This window comes from Opisthocomus hoazin, chromosome 25 (assembly GCF_030867145.1).
Source record: "Opisthocomus hoazin isolate bOpiHoa1 chromosome 25, bOpiHoa1.hap1, whole genome shotgun sequence".
NCBI classification, from domain to species: Eukaryota; Metazoa; Chordata; class Aves; order Opisthocomiformes; family Opisthocomidae; genus Opisthocomus; species Opisthocomus hoazin.
The window spans coordinates 4,790,823-4,812,611 of NC_134438.1; the positions used below are offsets into that span (position 1 = coordinate 4,790,823).

A 21,789-nucleotide genomic window follows, 5' to 3' on the forward strand; every position below is an offset into this window, starting at 1 on the left:
CAGGGGGAACCCCAGGGGGGATGGAGGGATGGGGGATGCAGGGGGAACCCCTGGTCCCCCCCGAAACACGAGTGTGCTCACACGAGTGGTGGGGATGTCTCCAGACAGCCCCAGGCCCTGCTGCCCCGGCTGAACGTGGCTGGCCTGGACACGGGGTGCAGGGGGGAAGACATCAAAGGTCCCCACCAAATTCTTCACCCCCAACAGAGTTTGGTCCATAAATTCACGTTCAGGTCCATAAATTCCCGTTTAGGCCCTGCCCTGCTCTGCAGAGGTGCTGGACCCCCCTAAACCCAGGGAAAGGGCTCCAGCTGCAGCAACCACCCCCGGAGACCGGCACACGCAGAGCTTTCTAGAAACCTCCCTCGGGACAAAGGCTCCGAGACGCGGCCCCAGCGCTGGTGTCTGTGCTGTGGGTTTGTCCTGACCAAGCTCCTGCGCGGAGCAGATACGGAGCTCGGCGTCACGGAGGGAGCCTGGCCCGAGCCCCGCTGCCGGCGGCTTCCAGGGATGCGCTCCCGCGGGTGCTTCGGCCGAGCCGGACCCCGCGGGCACCCCGGGCAGCGTCAGGGTGGCAGCGGGTACGGGGCTGCAGAGCGTTCCTGCTGCTACAGACGATCGGTGCTGTGGTGCTGGGGAGGTTTGGGGAGAAACGGGGCATTTTAGGCTAAACGGCTTGCAGCAGCTTCCCAGGCTCCGGAAAGACGGCAGCAAAGTCAAAGCTTCTATTTTATCAACTCTTATTTTATTCATTATAAATACTGTTGTGTTTACAAGCATCATAGATGTGAATATTATTCCCAAACTTTCAAACACAGAATACTTATAATACTATATAACAACAACCAGTAAAACAAATCATTCATCTCGGGGTTTGAAAGGCCACTCAAAGGTTGCATAAAAATACATTCTCTCCCCATCTCGTAGGCTAGTCCTGCTTCTCCAAGGAGTTTATTTACAAAGAGCCATCGTCAAACTCGCAGCCGCAGCAGGCGGGTTCACCCCAAGCAATAAAAATGAATTCACCCCAAGCAACCACTTAGAAAAAAAAGCTTTGTGTTCTCCAGCGGAGAGCACGTCTGGCAAACGCTCTGGTTCAAATCGGGATCAGTTCCACCACCGCTGGCTTTGCGCTCTGTCCCAGGCGCAGAGCACGGTGTCCTGCTCGTCACCTCCTCAGCGTCCGGCACCCGGCGACACCGAACCGGCTCCTTCTCCAGAACTCGGTTTGCGACTGCAGCGTCACCACAAAACCCGCCCAGCTTCGGCGAGGCCGAACTGCCGGCGGGCCCTCGCGTCGGGGTTCAGGGGAGCAGTCCAGTGCTACGCAGACGCTTCCTCTGAAGAGGTTTGGCTTTGCAAGGTGCCCCGCAGAGGAACTCGGCCTTCCGCACCCTGGGCATGCTGCTCCTTGGGATGAAACGCCGAGAGTGTCCCGGCAGGAAGGGGCAAACCGTCAGGGCAGGGTGGATTTGTCAGATTGGGTTGAACCCTCTCCCTAAACCAGACACCAGGCTTCTTCACGCTGCCAGGGACCTGCCTGGTGAGCAGAGCGGGACCTCTAGTCTGGAATCTCGCCCCTCGTCCTGCTGGGACGCACGACCTGGGACGCCGGGCCGCGGCCCCGCAGCCCCGGGGGTGAGCGGTGTCCTCCCTGCCTGGCACAGAAGGGACCGGACTCCTGCCCAGAGCTGAGAGAGCCCAAGGCTGAAGCCAGGAGTGGGTCACTGAGAGAAAAAAGCATCAAGAAGTGCAGAAGTACTGACACGGAGAGTGCACCAAGTGGGAAGGGCGGGCAGAGAAAGCATTGACCGGATCTCAAGACTTAGAGCTGTTCAGTATAGCAGGGTTAAAAGAAAGTAATATAAAAAGGATGCCCGGCTTAGGCAGGGCTCTGCAGAAACCCTGACGCTGCTGCCAGCTTGGGTCTCTTCCTCCCCCAGCACAGCAGCGGGGGAAGGGCCTCCTGGGGTGTCCCAGGAGAGCCAGCATCTCGTGCTGGCTCAGGAGCAGCGGAAGAGGAACCGCTGTCTAGAGCCACCTGGGGAAAAACCAGCAGCTCTGCGAAGAGCTAGAGAGGTGGGAACAGGCAGGACGGGGAGGGGAAGGGAAAAAAATGGAGGATTAGGGGGGGGAAAAATCAAAACAAAGAAAAAAACTCAAGGGAGAGGAAAACAAACACGCTTTCTGAAGCAATAACCAGCCAAAGGTTCCAAAAATCCCAGGACTGACTGATACAGAGAGAAATTTTACTCTGTTGAGCAAGCTCAAGAATTCTGCTCAAGTATCTCATCTCTCTCTCACAGCGGGGAGTCCCACCAGCCCGGCACGCAGCGAGGTGCCTGGGAACGCCGGCAGAACTTCCTTGTGGCAACCTCCGCGCTCAGCGATGGGACGGGAACTCTCAGCCGGGCGGAGCGGGGAAATCCCAGGGCACAGGGGCTGAAAGGACAGGGATGGAGCGATGGGGACGGGGGAGTGGTGTGGAGGCAGCGAGAAGTCTCTGAGAGGGAAGGGATCGCTCCAGAGGAGTCTGTTCAGGGGAAGCTCAACAGATCTGAGGACAGGTTACTGCTGCCGTCGTCAGTGACACAGCCCATAGAGGAGCCATCGTCTGACCGCCCACAGCGAGAACAACTCCAAACTGTTCTGGGTACATCTAACATTAAAGAGGGGTTTTCTGAGGTTTCCTTCAAGGTCAAGGCTTATTGCAAGCTTTTGACAGATTAAAAGACTTTCCTCCCAGCACGCCCAAGGGCAGCTCCCTGCCCCTCACCCGACCCTTTCCAAGGCAGGCGGAGGACCAGCGGCCACCGCTCCCCGCTCCCTCGCCTTGACACCCAGAGCTGCCTCCAGCCTCGCCGCCAGCAGACGGGTGGCTGGGGCTGGGCTCCGGCATTCCCTTGCTCTACAAACCAGTGCTGCCTTTCCCTCGGTCAGCCTCCCGCTGCAAACCAAAGCAAGGTACCCAAAATACCCCACTGGGCTCTGAGGACACGAAGACAGCAGGGCAACGTCCCTGACGGCTGCTGGGACAGGGAGGCTGGCTCCTGCTGTGGGCACGGCTGCTGCAAGCTGATTCACGCTCACGTGCATCTGAACGCAGCCGAGGATCTCTAGGGGTTCAGGCTCGTCCTTCAGAAAGCTTGGCAAGTATCTGGGATGTATCCCGTCAGGAGGAGCAAGACTCCAGATGCAATTAGCAGATGCTGTTAACTACGGAGACAGGAGCCCTGGGAGGACACAGCGGGAGACGGAACCACCCAGGCTGCGGAGGAAAGGCAGGGTGAGGGATCAGGGTTCTGATGCCAAGAGTCAGCACTGATGTTGCTGAACAGGTTCAAAACCTTCTATCAAATAAAAGACTCGGCCTGCTGGGGCGAGAGGCGAAGGAGGGGTCTGTGCAAGGCAGCTCTCGTCAGCCTGTTACCGCAGTCAGCCCTGGTGGCACTCACAGCGTCACATTTTAGGCAGAGTCCCCCATCTCGGGGGGGGGATGTGCGTCCTCAGCCCACGTTCACATTTCCCACCTGGAAAGGGCTTGGCTGGGCTGGATTAGTTCTTCAGGCGTCGCTTCTTAAAGCAGGAGCTGCCCACTCCAGACTGGAGTCCGACACCAAACACCGGGCTTCTGGAAGAAGGCGTTTTGGCAGCTCAAACCCAGTCCTCCCGTTTCGCTTCTCCCTTGAATAAAATGTCCGAGATACCACAACATGCTTAAATTAAAAATAATAAAATGGCAGGGGTGTGTGTTGTGGGGGAAATCAGGGCAGGCAGGGAAAGCACAGCAACGGGCAGGGCGAGGCAGGTGTGAGAGGTTGATCCCATGGCAGAACGCTTGCTGTACGTGACCGGAGGAAGCGAGGGGGGTAGGGCTCGGTGGTGGGGTTGGCAGCTCGTGTAGGCACCCCTCTCCGTCCCGCCTCCGCTCAGGCTTCCTATTTGGAGAGCTTGCTGATGACACGAATGAGGGCTCCGTTCTCGTCCTTCAGCCTCTGGTTGTCTGACTTCAGCTCTGTCAAAATCTGCAGAGAGACAAGGGGCAAGGTGGGACGGGCGGCGGGCGCTGGCGGCTGGGCGAGCGGGGACGCGCCCGGGGTGCTCGCCTCCCCTCCTCCTCACCCCTCGCGTGCCGCAGCAGCGTGCAGAGCTTTCCCCGCTGCACACCCTCCACCCAGAGCACTTCTAATGCCGGTAATTCCTCCGTAACGTCTCCGGGATTTTTACAAACTGGGCATCAGGCGTGGAGGGGTCGAGAGGGAGCACAGCAAAGAGCCAGGGAGCGCCCCGAGCCGGGATGCCCGCGGTGAGAAGCGATGCCGCGGTGCCTAGGTCAGGCCCAGGCTGGGAGGGCAGGAACCATTTCTGAGCGGTTTCATCCCAAACCTCTTCCCAGAGGCTCAGGAGGGATTGGCACAAAAACTGTAAAGCTGCTTTTTCTGATTTGTTTTTTCCATTGTGCCAGGACTGGAGGAGAAAACAAAGGTCTGAAATTCTCACTCAGGACTGGACCAAGCCTGGCTTGCAAAGCCTCTTCAGAACAAACCCAGATCTCTCCGGGATCTCACAGACGGTGAATGCAAACGCGGTGCCACGGCCAGAGGACCGCGCGCCTACCGACACCGGGGGCACCTCCGCGGTGCCCGGTGGCAACGCCGGAGCTCAGCCAGGGGCTGCAACGCAGACAAAAGCCAGAGCGCTTTTAGTCGGAGACAGAGGCACAAACAGCTTCGACGAGACCTTTCCGGCACCTCTCGTCGGTCAAACCCCTCGGACCCCCTTGCTCCCCACCCCGCAGGCGGGTGGCCCGCCCCGGGGTGACACAGGAGGTGCCCCTCGTGCCACGAGTGCCCGGCCCTGAGGGCGACCAGCCCCAGAGCCCGCGGGACGAGCCACGGCGGAGCGGGGTCACACGCAGGCACGAGCGGCACTGGTGTGAGCTCAGCGACGACTTCTCTCAGCCACGGTGGATCTTGGGCGAATTCCACAAACTCAGAATCCCCACAAAACCTTCTCCTTCCTCCTAAGCTGGAGCTTCAGCTCTGACCACAACCTCCTGCCCGTCCTGCTCAGACACCAGCTCCCTCCTTTCCCAGCCAGGCCAAGCCATGCCCGGCCCCACCGCTGCCAACCCCGTCCCCGTGGGCGCTGGATGCTCTGGATGGGAGGCTTGGCATGAGGGAGAGGAGGGCACTGGTGAGGCCGCACCTTGAGTACTGTGTTCAGCTTTGGGTTCCTCGCTACAAGAAGGACATTGAGGGGCTGGAGCGTGTCCAGAGAAGGGCAGCGAGGCTGGGGAGGGGGCTGGAGAACAAGTCTGATGGGGAGCGGCTCAGGGAGCTGGGGCTGCTCAGTCTGGAGAAGAGGAGGCTGAGGGGAGACCTTCTTGCTCTCTACAACTGCCTGAAAGAGGGTGTAGTGAGGTGGGTGTTGGCCTCTTCTCCCAACTAACCAGGGACAGGACCGAGAGGCAATGGCCTCAAGTTGCGTCAGTGGAGGTTTAGGTTGGATATCAGGAAAAATTTATTTCCTGAAAGAGTGGTCAGGCATTGGACCAGGCTGCCCAGGGCAGTGGGGGAGTCCCCATCCCTGGAGGGGTTCAAAAAACATGTAGATGTGGCACTTCAGGACATGGTTTAGCAGGCAGGGTGGGGTTGGGGTGACGGTTGGACTTGAAGATCTTAGGGGTCTTTTCCAACCTTAATGATTCTGTGATTCTGTGGAAGCACAGTATGGTGCGGTATTGGGGAAAGGGCAAAGCTACGTGATGGGCTGGCTGCAGGTTCAGCCAGCGATGCTTCGAAGTCTCACTGGACGCCGTGGTGGTGCGACAGGCACGTCTCCACGACAGGGCTGTCGCCACAACAGCAGTCACGACTCCTTACGCGATTCCTCACGGCCAAACGAGAGGCATCGCCCATCACCACAGGACCTCAGGAGCCGAGGAACAGGGACAGCACTTGCTGTCTCCTCCGCACTCCTGCGTCTCCTCCCCAGCCCCACCCAACACCCACCACGCAGCACGGTGCTGCCCAGCGCACTGCGACACTTCAGCCGGCTACGGGGGTCTGCAGACGGGACAGTCCCTGGCCTCCCCCCATCACTGCGGGGGGCGGCCTCGCCGTCCTGACTGTGCCCATCGCCGCAACAAGGCAGCGATACGAGGTTCTGCCGCTTGCTTTGGTAGAGATAACCCAGCACAGGGTCCCAGAAGCAACGTCAGAGAGCGAGCATCACGGTTCTGCAGCCTCCTGGAAGCTCTGACGGCGGCTCTGCCTTGCACACGTGCTTCAGGCAGCTTTGGTGATCTGCTCGAACAGGAGGAGCGCGAGTACATTTACAGCAAGTGCTGCTTGAAAAGCTTCCTGGCTGTAACCCCACTCCACCAGTTTCCAGTGGAGCTTTCTGAAAACTAAAAATCCACCTCAGAACAGTGAGCTCCTCCCCGGCCAAGGGCGTTGCTCCCTCCAGCGCAAAGCAGCCTCAGGTCCGGTACAACAAACTGTACGTGGAGCAGGCTGGTAACGCAGGGGCCTGGAAACCGAAGCTTTGTAAACGATTTATTGGCAGTGGTAACACGGGACGCGGCAGAGCCCACAGGGGACGGCGAAGCTGACCACGATGCGGCGTCGGTGTCAGTGGGTTTTGGGCTAGGAGCTGGCCCGTGTGTTACCTGTGACACCGGAGGAGGTGGCACTTCAGAAAAGGATGTGGATTTGGGAAAATGAGCCTCTTTGAAAAGCACCACTGCTCCAAGAGTGTGGTAAATCTGTCACAGTGACATTACCGTATAGCTGTGATGTCTACAGACACCGGTGAGACAAGATTTACAGGTACCAGCAGCATCCTCTGTTAGACCTACTAAAATAGTTGGAGAAAAACCCACGGAGCCTGCAGACACGCGGCTCTTCTCCAGCTCGGACGCCAGCAGTGAACTGAAACCTGTGAGCAAGCTGGGCAGGATCAGTCCACCCGCGGCTCAGCCAGCCGGCATGAGAGTCAAGGCACCTCAGAGCAGACGGGGGTTAGCAGGGGGGAGGCCATAATGTGAATATTTCCCAGAAGAAGAGAGACCAGTGACTTACAGTTTGTGAAACATCATTTCTCCGGGTCTGGCAATAGTTTTGCTCAGTTTTCCCCCTCAGCTCTCAAAGCACGTTGGGACGGAGAACGACAAACCCAACGCTCGTGAGAAGGAGTGAGTCAGTGAGAGGTTCGGGAAAGCTTTTGCAGATAAAACCCAGAAAGATGGTGAGATCATTTCATCCGACCATCTGCACAATTCAGGCCACGAACCACGCTCCCCCTCGGCCCCGGTGATACACGCGTGGTCCCGGGCAGGGGAAGCCACAATTCCCCTTGGTTAGTTCATTGCTACGGTTAATCATCCTTGATATAATTTGTGTGCTAAGAATAGATTTTGTTATACCTTAGTGCCACTTCCAGCCCACAAGAGCACACTGCTTCTTCCTTTTTTTAAAAAAATAGCTACGTCTGAAGGGACCTCGATATCCCTACTAACCTGAAAGGACAGGCAGGGCCCTGAGAAAGCAGCATTCACAGCTTTATTTCAGCACCGAACCAATGAAGTAGCAAGAAGGATGTAATTTAACTGCGTGAGGCGCGAGGGCAAAGCTCACAGAAGGACCGTCCTTGGATTTCAAACACTAATTGCTCTGCACTGAATTTAAAACAGAGGATGAAAAAAGCAAGCGCGTCTGGCCGGCCTCCGCCCGCCTCGCCCGCCGTGTAGCCAGACGGCAGCAGGCAGAGGGACGCTGCAGCCGGCGAATCCAGACTCGAAAACGGAGCTCAGACTCTCTGCAATGAGGGAGGGAGCTTGTTCTCTTTGCCCAAGCGACCAGGAAAACCTGTGGAGGACTACCCACCTGCAGGGGTTCTAAAAATCACCTTCCTGTCTAAAATGGGCACTTCTCGTAACATCCTTAGAAATTTATTAGATTGTTCGTTCTGACTTTGGATAATCTTTTTTGCTGGGTGCCATCTTCTCACTGAATTAAATCCAATTCAAAAAGGATTATATTACGAGCAGGCACATAGCATAGACCCCCTATTTCGAGGTAAGGCAACGGGGAAGGGGCTGCTGGCCCTGACAAGCCCCCCCAAGCCGTCTGCCAGCGTTCAGCCACGGGGAAGCAGCTGACCCATCCTCCTCGGGAGCCACCTCGGTGCCTTCCCCCCAGCCCCAGGCCCTCGCGGCGAGGCGGGGAGCACGTCCTCCCGTTTCTCTCCCAGGGGACAAGGGCCAAGGCAACCCCCCCGTTGCGGTCGGTTAGTAAAACGGCGAGGTCAGCATCATCTGCCAAGCGGAGCGGAAGTCAGCAGGACCCAGCAGAGCCTTCAGCCGGGCAGCCATGCTTTCGGCTTTCGGAGGACCCTTTGCCACATGCTGCTGTGGAGCCACAAGCTTCCCCAGACACCCTCGGGAGCAACGAGGCGAGGGGGGAACAGCCCGGCCAAGGGAGCGGAGACCTGCCTGGAAGAGTGGAAGAGGGAGGCGAGATGAGCCGGAGGGAAAGCAGCTACAGCTCCTCTGATTCGGAGGGCTTGGCAGGCAGAGAAAGTCTGGCTACGACCCGGGTCAGAGCCCTGTTTTCAGCCAGCAGTTGCTCATTCATCTGCCTCAGAGTGTGAATCTGTTTGAGCTGGTGGAGATTCTGCAGAGAGTGAGAGGAGTGGATAGAAAAATACAGAGAAAACACACCACGAAGACAAAAGGGCACAGAAACGTGAATTTAGTCCACAAGCAGTAAAAGAATAAAAGAGAATAAAAGAAAAATTAGTAGCAGTGAGTGCTGGATGGGCAGCAGCTCAGATGCGTACGAGGAAAGCCTTACAACACGCTGGGGATGCTCTGGGAACCATCTCTTTCTTCAGGGCCCCCCAAAACCTTTACAAAGGTCAAATAAAGGGATTTCCCATCACAAAGCCGGACGGTCTCCTGCAGGTTATATTCTAGTTTACGCAGACAGTGAGCCCCAGCAGCACACAGCCCCTGGACTAGGAACTCCTAGGAGAACTATCACCATTGACTTACCACCTACGCGGGCTTTTAAAGCACTGCTGGCAAGCGAGAATTTCTTTAAAACTCCTTTTCTTCGCATGTCTCTAAAAGCTGAAGTGGTTTTGTGTGGCAAACTGTGAACAGAGCTTTGTGGGAGATTTTACAAGGCACAGACTGAAGCACCCTACGGCAGAGCACCGAGCCACGGCCCCTGCCTGCTCGCAGCTCTCGTCCCTGCGGCACCTGCATCACGGCTCTTGGGTCTGCTCAGGCTTCGGTCCTGCCGAAAGGTCTGCAGCGTGTGTGGGCGTTTCATCCCTGCCCAGATTCAACTCGTTGTCACGGAGCTCAATTTATCCCTGATTTCCAGAGGCGAAAAGCCAGGACCTTACACCGCTCACTTTAGCTACAGGAGTTTGAGTGACAGCATCTGGCACGGGAGGCATGTGAGAACATGGCATTCTTGGTTACAAAAGAAACGAGTGGGCACAGGACGGTGTAGACATCAAGCCCCAAAGCTGGGGCTAGCACAGCTATCGCGGCAATGGCAAGACACAGAACATAAAAGGAATGAGGAAGGCAAAACGGTAAAAGCCATGCAGACATCACCGTTTCTACGAGGACGATGCTAAAGCGAAACCGTATGCTGGGCATTTACACCAAGCGCGGGTGCCAGGGCATGCTGAGGGCTGCAGAGCTGCTTTCTGAGCAGCGTCCCGTCCCTCGTCGGGCAGCGGGGCCACGTGAACGAGAAACCCTCACCACTGAGGAGGGAGCACAGACACTGGGCAAAGGGAAGAAGAGCAGTTTGAAGTTCAAGTGAAAAAATCCCAGCCCAGAACCACAGCAACTTCTGTCCTGCCGCTCGCAACCCAGCGTGCTCTTCCCTGCATCCCCTTGCTCGTGTGCTTGGGACAGCAGGGAGGAGACGAAGGGAAGGGTCTACTGGGAAGGGGATTCCTTTCTGCCATTGAATCAGCAGAAAGCACGCAAAGGGAGGTCACTGTCTGTCCTTAACCAGAAGCAGGACGGGCAAATCTGCTGTGATACAAAGAACTTGCATGAACTTCCCCCAGCTTGTGTGACGTGGAGCTGGCAAGGAACCTGCTGCACCCCAGGACATTTTGTCCAAGGGCTCATCCCTGTACAGAACAGAAGTCCTCCACGTAGCCCCCATCAGCTCGATTCTTAGGTACCCCAAAGCACTACCTCCGCTCCCCATTAAGGAACCAAGATACCTCATCCAAAAGCCTTGCAAAACCAACGGCAGCAAGGCAGGTGAGTGCAGGAGGCCAGCAAAGGATGGGGTCTGAGCCCCCCGAGGGCATCAGACTGACAAAGCACCTCCTGCTCCTTGGGCTACGCCAACGCAATCAGACACTGGATAAACCAACAGGTCCTGAGACAGAGCTACGGCCAACAAACTGCCGGAGAGCTTCAGGGACATCTCGGCAGCGAGGTCCCCTCTCACGAAGTCTCAGCCATCCATCCACCACTTAAACTGCCCGAGCCGTGCCAGCGGGCCCTGCGCTCGGTGACGACACAGATGGACAACAGGACGTCTGTCCTGTGATAAATCCCACCCTGGAGCTGCTGGGTTCATCCTGGAAGAGCCGTTTCTTTTGGTGGTATCATGGATAATAAACGTCCTCTGTTTTATCACAGTGAACACAGCATCTGGCTGGCACAAAACATCAAACATATGTAAAGTGGGGTCGCATGCTACACGGGATGGACAGGATCATCATCGCTTTGGAGATCACCTTCATTCTTCCATACCAATATAGCACGAAACCTTAGCACGGCACGATCAGATGCATCTCAGCTTCAGCACGCTGCCACAGACGATAAGAAGGATCACTTATGTAAAAATGTGTGTGTGCTGCAGGTAGGAGAGCCTTCTGCTTATCCAAGAAACCCAGCAAAGGCCGGGAAGCTGGGACTGAAGCCAAGGGCGAAGACCAGAATCTGGACGATACTGCTGTGATTGCTTATCACTCTGCTTGATACTTGGCTCACCGAAAGCAGGTTTCTCAGCTCAGCTGTACCTGCCTTCAATTAAAGGATTCTGTGCCTGCAACACTAGGGGAAATAAAAACGCCCAGAGCATGCACAATGTACAAAGCCAGGAGGTGCAGTGCTGCTACGGAATAAAGAAGCTTCTACGACCTTCAAGAAAAATTGCTGTGTTAAGTTGGGACCTCAGGCACTTGGCATCGAATTCAGTTCAGTGCAAATGCTAATTTTCTTTCTCCTTCCTCTGCCAAGTTGCTGTATCACCAGTCAAATTCTGCAGTCACTGAGGAAAATGCTGGTACTGCTCTGTCACCTTCGCAAGAGCAGCTCTGCAGGAGCAGCTCCGGCACCAAAGGCTTCTTTGAGATCACTGATTTTGTCCCACTCCTCTCCATTTCTTGATTGCTTCGTTAGCAGGCGTTAAACTCATGAAAGGAACAAAGCTCATTACCTCAAGCACAGCCTGAAGTACAAAGCATTTCTCTCACAGAAACCCAGGACCATCCCGTGACCGCTGCTGTGCCTCCTCTTCCTGAGCAGCCAGCTGCAAGCAGAGGAGAGCCCTGGCCACGGCCCCCTGATGCACAGAACGGGACACAGACACCGCAGGATCAAAAAGCTGGCTCTGAGCCATGCCGGCCTGGGTCAGTTCAAAGACCAGCATGAAGAATCCCCAAACCCACAGTGCTACCTGAGACCTAATAACCTGGCGGGTTTGGATGTCTCCCCTTGCTGCTCTCCACGTTCAAGGGAACTGGTGGATTCGCTCAAGTCGCTCACTCCTTCCGATTCTGCTCGACAGCCACTCGGCGAGCGCGAGAAGCAGGACGGAAAGTCTAACCAGAATGAACAGATTTGTTCTCCTGGCTCAGCTTCCACAGTAGGGATTAACTCAGATGCTGCGCAGAGGTTATCTCATTCCAGGTACACACAGCCGGGCTGACTCTCCCGCTTTCAGGCACCATGAGAGTGGACATGAAAGTCTGCTTTCCCTCTGGACATGCCCAGCTTGGTGCTTTTATCTTCTGAGATTTTATACTCCTTTTTACTGAGTGGCTGTCAAAAAAGACATCTCACAGTGCACTCAGGTAGTCACCACATGCTGGAGTTTTTGCAGAAAACTCGTGGAAATGTGGTAGCACGTTAGAAGAGACATTTTCAAATTTCATGTCTATTTATACTACTAACAAAAGGCCACTTTGGTTGTTCGAGGCAGCAAGAACACAGCAGAGAGCAAAGAGTAAGGACGACTCCTGTGGACCTGACAGCTCGTTCTCAGCTGGAGCACAGGCTCCTGCAGCTCACGTCTCCAGCCCGTCTCCTTGGGCAATATAAGAACTTGTCAAACTTCTAGCAGGGCGTCTCCTTTTGCACCATCTTGGCTTCCACCAGTCTGCAGCTCCAGTCTACCTGAACCAGGGGTGCTTTGGCTGTGTCCAGCCGTTCCCGCAGGCACCTTCTTTCATTAATTGCTTTCCAAACCAATATAAATGTTTCAAAACTGATAGGCCACTAGAGGACACCAATTTGTCTTTTTACTCCACGGACTGAGCTGGTCTGCAGAACAATCGGCTTAGCTGAAGAAACAACACAGACTGCTGCTGTCTGCATTTGTTCTTGAAGGCCGTATTTCTGTAATTACAGGAAGGTCTCTGGGGAGGTAAAGGTTGCTAGCTGTTCAGTGAACAAAGAATTTGGAGTTTAGGCATGTTCAGTTGTTTCTCCTTCCCCTTCTGGCTAGGGCATCCACACTTATTTTCTCCTCTGTGAGAGAACAAGGGAGCCTTCACAGTAAGACTTCACCAAACCATTCTGAGACTTGATGCAGTAGAAGATGCAGCACCAGCCAATGGGTCCTTTCAAAGATGTATGCTTGGTAAATAATGAAGCTTCAAATAGAAATATAAAGTTGGAATCTCCTCCAAGGTGGAAGGAAATTGTTCCCATCAGTGCACCGTGCCGGGAGAGCTCACAGCTCTCAGCTCGGAGTCCTTCCTTCTTACAGTAGCTTGGTCCCCCCTGGGTCATGCTCAAAGGGAATGGAAGCGCAGGGCACAGAGCAAAGGGGCCATCTGTGAATACGAGCATTAAGCTACAGCACATAATGCTGCAAACTCAGTGCGAATTTTACGTGTACTTAGGCAGCAAAACACACTGCCTCCTGCTCTGCAGTGCTCCCCGCCAGCCCCTGCTCGCAGGGCATCCAAGCCACGGCAGGAGGAGAACCATCCTTCGCAGCAACGCCGCGAGAGCGAGAACGCGAGGGAGCAGTCGGTGGCGGACGTCTCGTGACAGTAAGCCATGCTGCACATTTCATCGGGAAGCAAATTCCTCTTTGCTGCAATCTATTCCAGGCTGACTTACTGACACGGCCTTCCCGTACCATGCGTTAGGAAGGGAGTACAGAAATACAACCACTCTGTGTTTTTTCCTGGCCAGTGTGCGTGATCTCAAAAGCCAGCTTTGTCTTCTTACCCGTCTGGAGAGAACGACAGCGGCTTAGCTTGGGCTGCAGACTACTCGGAGCACAGAGGATCAGCACACTGCAACTCACCGATGCCACAGAAGGTTAGTTTTGGAAAGCACTTGAGGAGAACAGCTTTCACAATTCCCAGATCAAACAGCATCACAAATTAAACATCTGGTGCAATCAGATGAATGATAACAGGACAGTTTTATTAGTATTTCATGTTCGGAGAATATGGCCAGTAAAGTAAGCTCTGACTGCATCAAGGAACACGCTCAGAGGGAACACGAGTCCCTTCCCACGTACACCTTGAATATCCTACTCCTGGGCGACCATCCCAAAAGACATTAATACGAAGCATAAAAAACGGACTAGAAGAGTGAATAGATTATTTCCTACCTTCATCTCCTCTTCCATTTCTGAGAGCTTCCGCTCCAGGGCTCGCTTCTCCTGTTTACAAGGATTCATAACGAAGATGGTCAGGATTTAGAAGAAAAACTTACAAGACATTTCCTTTTTAAGACAAATAAGAGTATTGTATTTCTGCGGGAGCATTCACTGAAAAGCATCTCAAAGCCACGCACAGGTTACAACCAGGAGCTGATCAGATGGGACAGGGCAGCTGGTAAACCAGCAGCTGATACGCGCTGGGCCCATTTCATCAGATCCTGAGCTCCCTTCATACCCTGTCAATGAAACCATCCCCCGACTCTCAGTGATCCCAGTTTTCAGGACTTTCTGACATAACGTGATTTTGAGCTCTGTAGGTGAAGCCGTGGATTTAACTGCACCCCACTAATGGAGGCAACCAGAAAACCCACCAAGCCTGTCAAAGAGGAAACCGTGAACAGGGAGAGGTGCCTGGAAATCTTGCTTCTCCCAGATCAATTTAGGGCTTCAAAGGTGTAAAGCTGACTGCTGTCAGTATATTTTGGAAACTGATGATGACACAGGTGGGCTCTGCCTGGTGGTGCCCGCAGTGGACAGCCAGAGCCCCTGCCGAGAGGGAGGGACCTGGACCCCAGCAATGACTTTTTCAACATGGGAGGGCTCCAACTGCCCCAGCAAAGCGTGCTGAGCAACGGCAAGCATGGGCCAGGAACAGGCTTTACGCTCTCTGAGGTGCTCAGCTGAGCTTACACGGCATCAGCTCAGCCTCAGCAACCTTGGTAACTTCAACAGCCAGAGCCCGGCGCCGGCAGGTCTGTCACACGCCGGTACGGAGGAATGACGCGCTCTGCCGAACCCTGTCCAAAGCGGGATCCCGAACACCCCCTCCTCTGGGCTATATCTGGCAGTTCCTGGGAAGTGCTCACACATAAACAATTCAGGGCTTTCATGGTAGGAATTGAATTTAAACACATGGTTCGACCATCCAGCAAAGCTCCTAAAAATTCAGGAGATGAAATGCTTTAGGAGGAATCTCTGCTCCAGGCAACCCTCCAACGTGTAAGTGGACGTTACTGAGAAACTGGACCCAGGCTCCAGCTTTAATGAACCACTGAGGTAGGTGGGGGGAGGATGGGCCGTCATGGCCATCAGCTGAAGCAGGGGAGGTTCTGACTAGATATAAGGAAAAAAATAAATCACCATAAGAATAGTTACGAACTGGTAGAAGGAGCTGCAGCTGTGGAAGCTCAACACTCAGAAGTCTTCATGAAATGGTGGGACAAAGCCCTGCCTAAACTGGTCGACTCTGCTGGGATGCACTACAGATCTCGCGGCCCTTCCGAGCTGACCGAAGCTATGGTCGCTTACGGCAGAGATTTAGGCAGACACTGCCCGTTCAGCTTAGCTTACTGCAATGAATCTGACAGGTCAACTGAGAGGAAGGAGCATTCAGACACTCAGACTTCAAGTGTCATCACAAGACAGACAGCCAGCTAGTGTTTCACCTTGTTCCTCCCCCCCCCAGGTCTTTATTATCTTTTATTTATAAGGATCAAGAACATCTGAAAGCATAATGGACCAACAGTCTCTTAGCACGATACGATACAATTTGTTGGTCTCAGCTCCCTTCAACGAAAGAAAGAAACCAGAACTAAGCTGATCTGCAAAGAGAGCAGAAAACTCTCAGACACTGAAAAAGTCAGAACACAATTATCACTGTGCACAGTTCCACAAGGCAAAAATAGAACTTATCTTTTAATTAACACTTTCCTTCAAGAAATTACTATGCCCTGCAGAGCAACACGAGGCAAAGCTTGCGCCTCAGAAGAAAGCAGACACACATACCCTTTTCTCCATCTCCAGCATGCTGGACCGGTCAGAAGTTTTCTCTTGTTTCTGCTATGTAAATTAAAAATAGAAAGCTATTAAAACTGAGAAGCATTCACAGGATGCTGCACAAAGGCCTAGATAGCCTACAGATGCACTTGGCTGGAGAAGCAGCAGTCTTTACAGAACCACTCACACTTAATTCTGTGAACAATAACCATCTCCTCCACACCATCCTCCCTCCCAAGAGCTAAATCCTTTCCCACGCTGGCACACGCACTGGCTTGCCACGGGCCAGTGCTCCGTTTCTCCACTCTAGGAGCTGGTTTTTGCCTTACCTGGGATGCTTTTTCCAACTTTGATTTGATGTCGGCCAGCTCAAGCTGGGCTTCTTGCAGTTTTGACTTCAGCTTTTGATTTTCAGACAGGGCGCTTTCATACAACTGAAACGTGAAACCAAAGATCTCCGTTACCCAGGCGGCTCTTCGGCCGCCGCGCAGACCCAGTTCTGCTTCGCTCCCCCACCTCAGGATATCACAAGGGCAAACACAACTACTTTGGATGCTTTATTTGCATTTTCATAATTCATATGAAATATGAAAACAGCTGTTGAATTTTATAGGGTGTTTAAACACAGGCAAGAGGCAAAGAAAAAGGGTGTTTTTAATTTAGGTAAACCGCCGAGCGTACTAAAGCACGAAGTTATGGATGCTGGACGTATCTGAACCTGGGATTCTCTCGTGCTCCCCAACACAACACGCCCTGGCTGCTCTTGTGCGCTTTTAGTCTGAAGAGGAGGAGAAAGGAGCACCATTTCAGGCCATTCCAAAATGGATTTTTTCCCTTCACTTCCTTCAAACAGGCAGAATTTCCACCCCTCTAAGAGGACAAACTGGGCATACTGCCTGCCTCTCTGGCCAGAGACGTTTGTGAAGCAGAGCGGGGTGCTGCTTATGGGGCGAGGCTGTTCAGCATCGCAGTCATTTCAGAATTAGGGTCACCTTCATCTCTTTAGTTTTCACACGGTCTTTGCATTGATACCAGATGTGCATGGCAGCCCACATGACTGCCTGTCAAGGATTACCTTGAAGGTTTCAGAGAGCATAGAAAAAGCAATTCTGGGATGTTACAGCAGCAAAAATGAGTCTGTGGGGTAATGCATGCCTGAGCCATGCAGGCGTGCTCCATAGCTTCTTTTCTCGCTCCTTTCACATTCCTCCCAGCACTTCTCCAGCCCAACTCCTTCTCTGGAGATATTCCAGACCCGCCTGGACAAGGTCCTGTGCAGCCTGCTGTAGGTGACCCTGCTTCGGCAGGGGGGTTGGACTAGATGACCCACAGAGGTCCCTTCCAACCCCTACTATTCTGTGATTCTGTGATTCTGTGACTCCTCACTCCACCTCCCCCAGATATCCGAGTCTGCATGCTGTCCTCTCACCCCTTGTCCTTTTTCGACCCTCTGAAGGGCTGATGCATTTGAAAACGGCTGGGGTGACTTCCAAAAGCAATGGAAACAGAGAAAACGAAAATAAACTTTTTCTTTCCAAAGACTCTCAGTGCAGGTTTCTCCAGCAACAGGCAGCTTCTAAGCTGCGTGCAGTGACAATAATACATTTAAAAAATCCTACTTTTTTGTAGTCCCTGTTAGTCTCCTCTTCTGGTCTGCTGCTGAGGGCGGCTAACCGGTTCTCCCTCCGGGCGTAGGCACTGGAGCGGCTGGAGGCACGGTCACTGTACGAGGAGTCACTGGCGGCAGGGTTCGTAGCTGCTTCCAACCTAGAACGCGATGGAGATCTAGCACCGTGGAGCTGCTGGTGCTTCGGGACAGGCAGTGGGAGCGCGACCGGCTGGGACTCGAGGCCGTGGCAGACCCGGCTGAGCAGGGATGGCCGAGGGCACCCTCCGCCCCACAGCAAGGCATGGTTGCTGCAGGCCAGGCAGCCACCACCATTTTCAAAAACAGAAAAAATACAGTGGGTATCAGCCCAAACCCCACATGGGCAGTAATTTCCCAGGAACCTCTCACCTTCATGGTGGGAATAGGCTCAGAGGGGTTTTTATCCTCTGCAGGGTAGCTGTTAAACCATTTGGGGAGCAAAGGATGAAAGCAAACTGGCCCAACAGTTGGGCTACGGTGACAACCAAATGGCCAGTACCAGCTTCAGCTTACGCTGGTGACTTGAAGCACAGGGAATCCCCAAAGCCATAAAAAAAATTTGCGGTCAATAAATATTAAGTAGAAAAAACTCCAAAAAATAAAATTCTTACCTGGAAAGTCTTTCATGCTGAAGGAAAAAAAAAAAGAAAGAAAACAGGAATTAATAATGTGGAAAATTAAAGGTTTGATTCAAGAACTGCAGAGCTACCGCGCAGCAGCCAGTTCCGACCTCTGGTACCTCTGACACCAGCACCCAGCTCACAGCAAGCTCAACAGCGTTACTTCCCGTGCCCAAACCGGGAATCACCGATCCCCGCCTGAATCTTTTCAACTGCTTCAGCTTCTCTGAAGCATTTCAGATTTCATTTCTTTTGCTGACCTAAAAACTGCTGAACCTCATTCTTCAAATCCTGGCTTCCAGCACTGAAATCCATTCCTCTGAACCACAACTAATCTATTGTCTCCCTTTTTCAATCAACTTCTTCTTCCTGACTTTGATCACTGTCCTATGTGTGATGCAGGTGAGAGGGATGAACGGCCCGTGATATGCAGAGCTCGCTGCGTAGCGGTGTTGGACTTCAGGAAAACACCAGCAGGACTCCTTCTCCATGTGCAAGTACCTCCCCCACGAAGAAAAGCTTCTCCACAGCAAGATGACACGCTGCAGAAGCTGCGCGGGGAAGGGAGAGGAGCCTTACACCAGCCAAAAGGGTGGACACGTTGGCTGAAGCACGTCTTTGGTTCTTCTTTCCCCATCAACATCCGAATCACCCCTGGCTGCAGGCGCCCAGCGGCAAGGGCAGAGGTGTCCGGCAGGAGACACGGCACCGACCCGCCACCGCCCGCCCCGCAAGGCTGCTCCTTGTCTGCCAGACATTTACCCAAATTCAAGGTGCGGCCCAACTCTTTTTCAGTCCCTTGAACTGGAAATTGAGCCCGATGCTCCCCTGCTAGCTTTGTTAGCAGCGCCCTTTCTCTGGCCGAGCGCGAACCACCTGCAGGCACTGCCAGTTCTTCCCCTCGATCCTTTTCATCAGTGCCAGAGTCAGCGGAAGGCAGGCACCACCGAGCAGGCGAGCGGCCGGGCTCTTCGCACCCAGACGCGCCTGTGTTGGTGTCTGCGCTGCCCAGACGCGCAGCTAACTCCAGTGCTCAGCGCCTGGCTGGGGCGCAGGTTTGCTGCCCACCCGGCACCCCGGGGCCCGAAGACTTCAGGCCTCCCGCTCCTCTGCCTGGCACCCAGACGATGCCTCCCATTACCGGGCAGGTATCCGGGAGCACACACCACGGGCAGCTACATGAAGTCACCCCATGGAGCAGGAGGGTAGAGACGCGACCCTGCAGCCTCTCCGCTCAAAGCCAGAGGACCCCAGGGGCAAGCCCCAGCACAGCATGGCCTGGGCCCAGCCTGCCTGCAGTCCTGCCCTCTGCTCAAAGCCAGCACGCAGGGACCCGGCTGCGTATCACCTATACCCAGTTATCACGTTATTAATTCATCCTGCCCTGACGTCACCCTCACCTTGAATCCTGACTCAAGGGACCTGCAACCCCTGCTCCGCAGCGCAGCCCTGACGGGAGATGCAGAGATTTCACCAGCACAGAAGAAACAAACTGCAGCATCACGGCACATCTGGAGCCTCGTGGCTGGACAACACGTTCAGCTAAAGCTGCTAAGGGCAAAAATCAACAGGAGGAGGAAACCCTGCCATTAACTGGTGTGTTCTCCCTAGACCTGTGCCTGCAGGGCCAGGCTCTCGGGGCAGGTCCGGGTGCCAGCCCCACGCCATACAGACGGTCACCAAAGCTGCAGGAGCCCGTCCCGGCGCTGGCATGGGTCCCGAGCCATGGCGGTGGGTCCAGCCCCATATTATTTTACCTTCTCCAACCCCCTCTCCACGCACCAAGTGCCTTCTTTGCATCCTACAGCTAAGAAACCAGGCAAGGGAGACAGCAGAGGGCTTCCCACCACAGCTAAGCCCCGCTGCGCTTCCACAAGCGATGCTGGATGCTGTCCGGAAGCTTTTCACGGGGCCAGGCGCCGTTGTCAGAGGACATCTGCCTGCTTCTGCAAACGGCCGGGCTCGGGCCGCTCTCCGGAGGAAGCTGAAGGCCAGCAAGCTGGGCAGCAGTTTCCGCACGGCTGGCCTCTGGCGCGGGGCTATCTTTAGAAAGATTTCCCCTTTTCAGCCGCAAACACGCCGGCTGTTGTCTCCACGGGCTTTTGTTCGCTGAGCTGCCGACGTTTGTCTCTTCAAACCCTCAGCTGCCCGACAGCTCCCTTTTAATTTTGGCCCAATGACCCAACCTCCCCTACTGAGCGGGAGAGGGGAATTCGGAAGCGATTAACAAGCCTCTTGGAGAAAGTTCTTTGTCCACTTTGTGCTAATCCTCTTCAGTGATGACTTTTCTTTCGATGACAAACGGCTAGGCAAGTAATCCACCCCGTATCGAGCTTGCATTTATTTCAACAAATGCACCCGCTGATGTATTTGAACAGCACTGAGCCGGTCCGCAGGCAGCTGGGCACGGCAGCGCGGGAATCAAGCAATAAAAGCTGAGCAGGTCCCCAAGCCAGTCTGCGCGCTTGCAGCAGGAGGGAAAAATCATTTTTGTCTTTTTTTCCTCCAAAGAAACGAATAATTTCCACAGGCAGAGAGAGCAGGGGTGCGCTTCTGCAAAGGAATGGGGGGATAAGCAAGGAATCACTTTAAACACAGCTGCTGGGAACGGCAAAGGGGAAAAAACCCCAGGCTTATTGTATTTAAAACCTTCCTGCGATGGATGCTGGGAAGAATTGTTTAAAGCTGCAGTTGTCTCTGGGGCTCTGAAGAGAGGGGCTAGAGGAGACGGGAGGCCCCACGAGCATCGCTCCTGCCTGGAACTCGCCTTCCCACCCAGCCAGCCCAGCACGCGGCCGCGCCGGCACCGCTCCCGCCAAACGCCGGGCGTCTCGCAGCGCCCGGTGACTGCTCCCCCTGCACCTCCAGCTCCTCTGGGGCTCCACTAACGCACGCCGCTGCCGTCAGACGGCTCCGGGGTCCTGCAGCAGCAGCACGGGGCTCCAGGGAAGCTCCGCGCCAGCAGCTGTCGGGAAAGCCGGCGCCTTTCTCTCACCCTTCAGTTTTTGGGTGCCTCTCCCCGCGTTGTTTCAGTCAGAAGAGGTATTTCTGAGACAAAGATGGTTCTGCTGGAGAGGGACCGGACAAAGGCCGAGGTCTGGAGAGCGGAGCCTGCCGGAGATGTCGCAGCGGCGGTTGGAAGCGTCCCTACCATAACAAGAGCTGCCGAACAGCTTTCATCAGCAGATCAGCCTCCTGCTTCGTGCTGCCTTCAGAGAAGAAGGGAAGATCTATTTATTCTGTTTTAAACCACTTTCTGGCTCAGTATTTTCTTGGGTTTCGCACAAAGGCCAGTGTTTGTGCTGATGTTTCACAGAGCAGCTTCCTCAGGTGGGGTTTTTTGGGTTTTTTTTACTTTTTTTTAAATAATGACGGAGGAGGGGAAAAAAAACCTTGAATGAAAAAGTTCCACTTTGCAGCTTCAAACAAAGGCTCCCACTACAAGAGGTGACACGGAAAGCGGCAGTTCCTAGCACACAGAAAGGCTGCGGAGCCCGAGGAAGGGAGTTAACCAAAACAGCGACCGCCGTGCGGTTCCCCTGGGAGCGGCTGTGCCGTGCAGGGGGCATCCGAGGGGATGCCGAGCTGGACGCAGCGCTTAGCTGAGACACCCCTGCTCCGGGCTCAAAGACAGACAAACCTTTCAGCAGTGACCAGGACATCACACGGGAGACATACTTTCAGGAGAAAATAGCTTTTTTTCCGGCTCAGTTCTGCCCCGCTTTTAGCTATAACACCCTTGGAAACCTTGGCCACATGCTTCCAGCTGCCCTGGCAAGGAGGCCCC

General features: G+C 54.4%; 1 protein-coding gene across 4 annotated transcripts in view; it reads right to left on the bottom strand.

Annotated features, from left to right (window-relative positions):
- Nucleotides 1–723: 723 nt before the first annotated feature.
- PPP1R12B (protein phosphatase 1 regulatory subunit 12B) overlaps nucleotides 724–21,789 on the bottom strand; it is a 129,467-nt gene continuing 108,401 nt past the window's right edge. For 2 of the 4 annotated variants that reach the window (XM_075443304.1, XM_075443306.1), the window contains 7 exons: nucleotides 17,994–18,010; nucleotides 17,354–17,501; nucleotides 16,064–16,168; nucleotides 15,744–15,797; nucleotides 13,908–13,958; nucleotides 8,498–8,678; nucleotides 3,941–4,025 (listed from right to left, as the gene is read on the bottom strand). In XM_075443304.1, coding sequence (XP_075299419.1) covers nucleotides 8,544–8,678; nucleotides 13,908–13,958; nucleotides 15,744–15,797; nucleotides 16,064–16,168; nucleotides 17,354–17,501; nucleotides 17,994–18,010 — 510 coding nt within the window. In that variant the 3' untranslated portion in view covers nucleotides 3,941–4,025; nucleotides 8,498–8,543. Of the gene's footprint in view, nucleotides 4,026–8,497; nucleotides 8,679–13,907; nucleotides 13,959–15,743; nucleotides 15,798–16,063; nucleotides 16,169–17,353; nucleotides 17,502–17,993; nucleotides 18,011–21,789 lie in introns of all 4 variants that reach the window. The other 2 variants (XM_075443305.1, XM_075443307.1) reach the window with 1 other exon arrangement.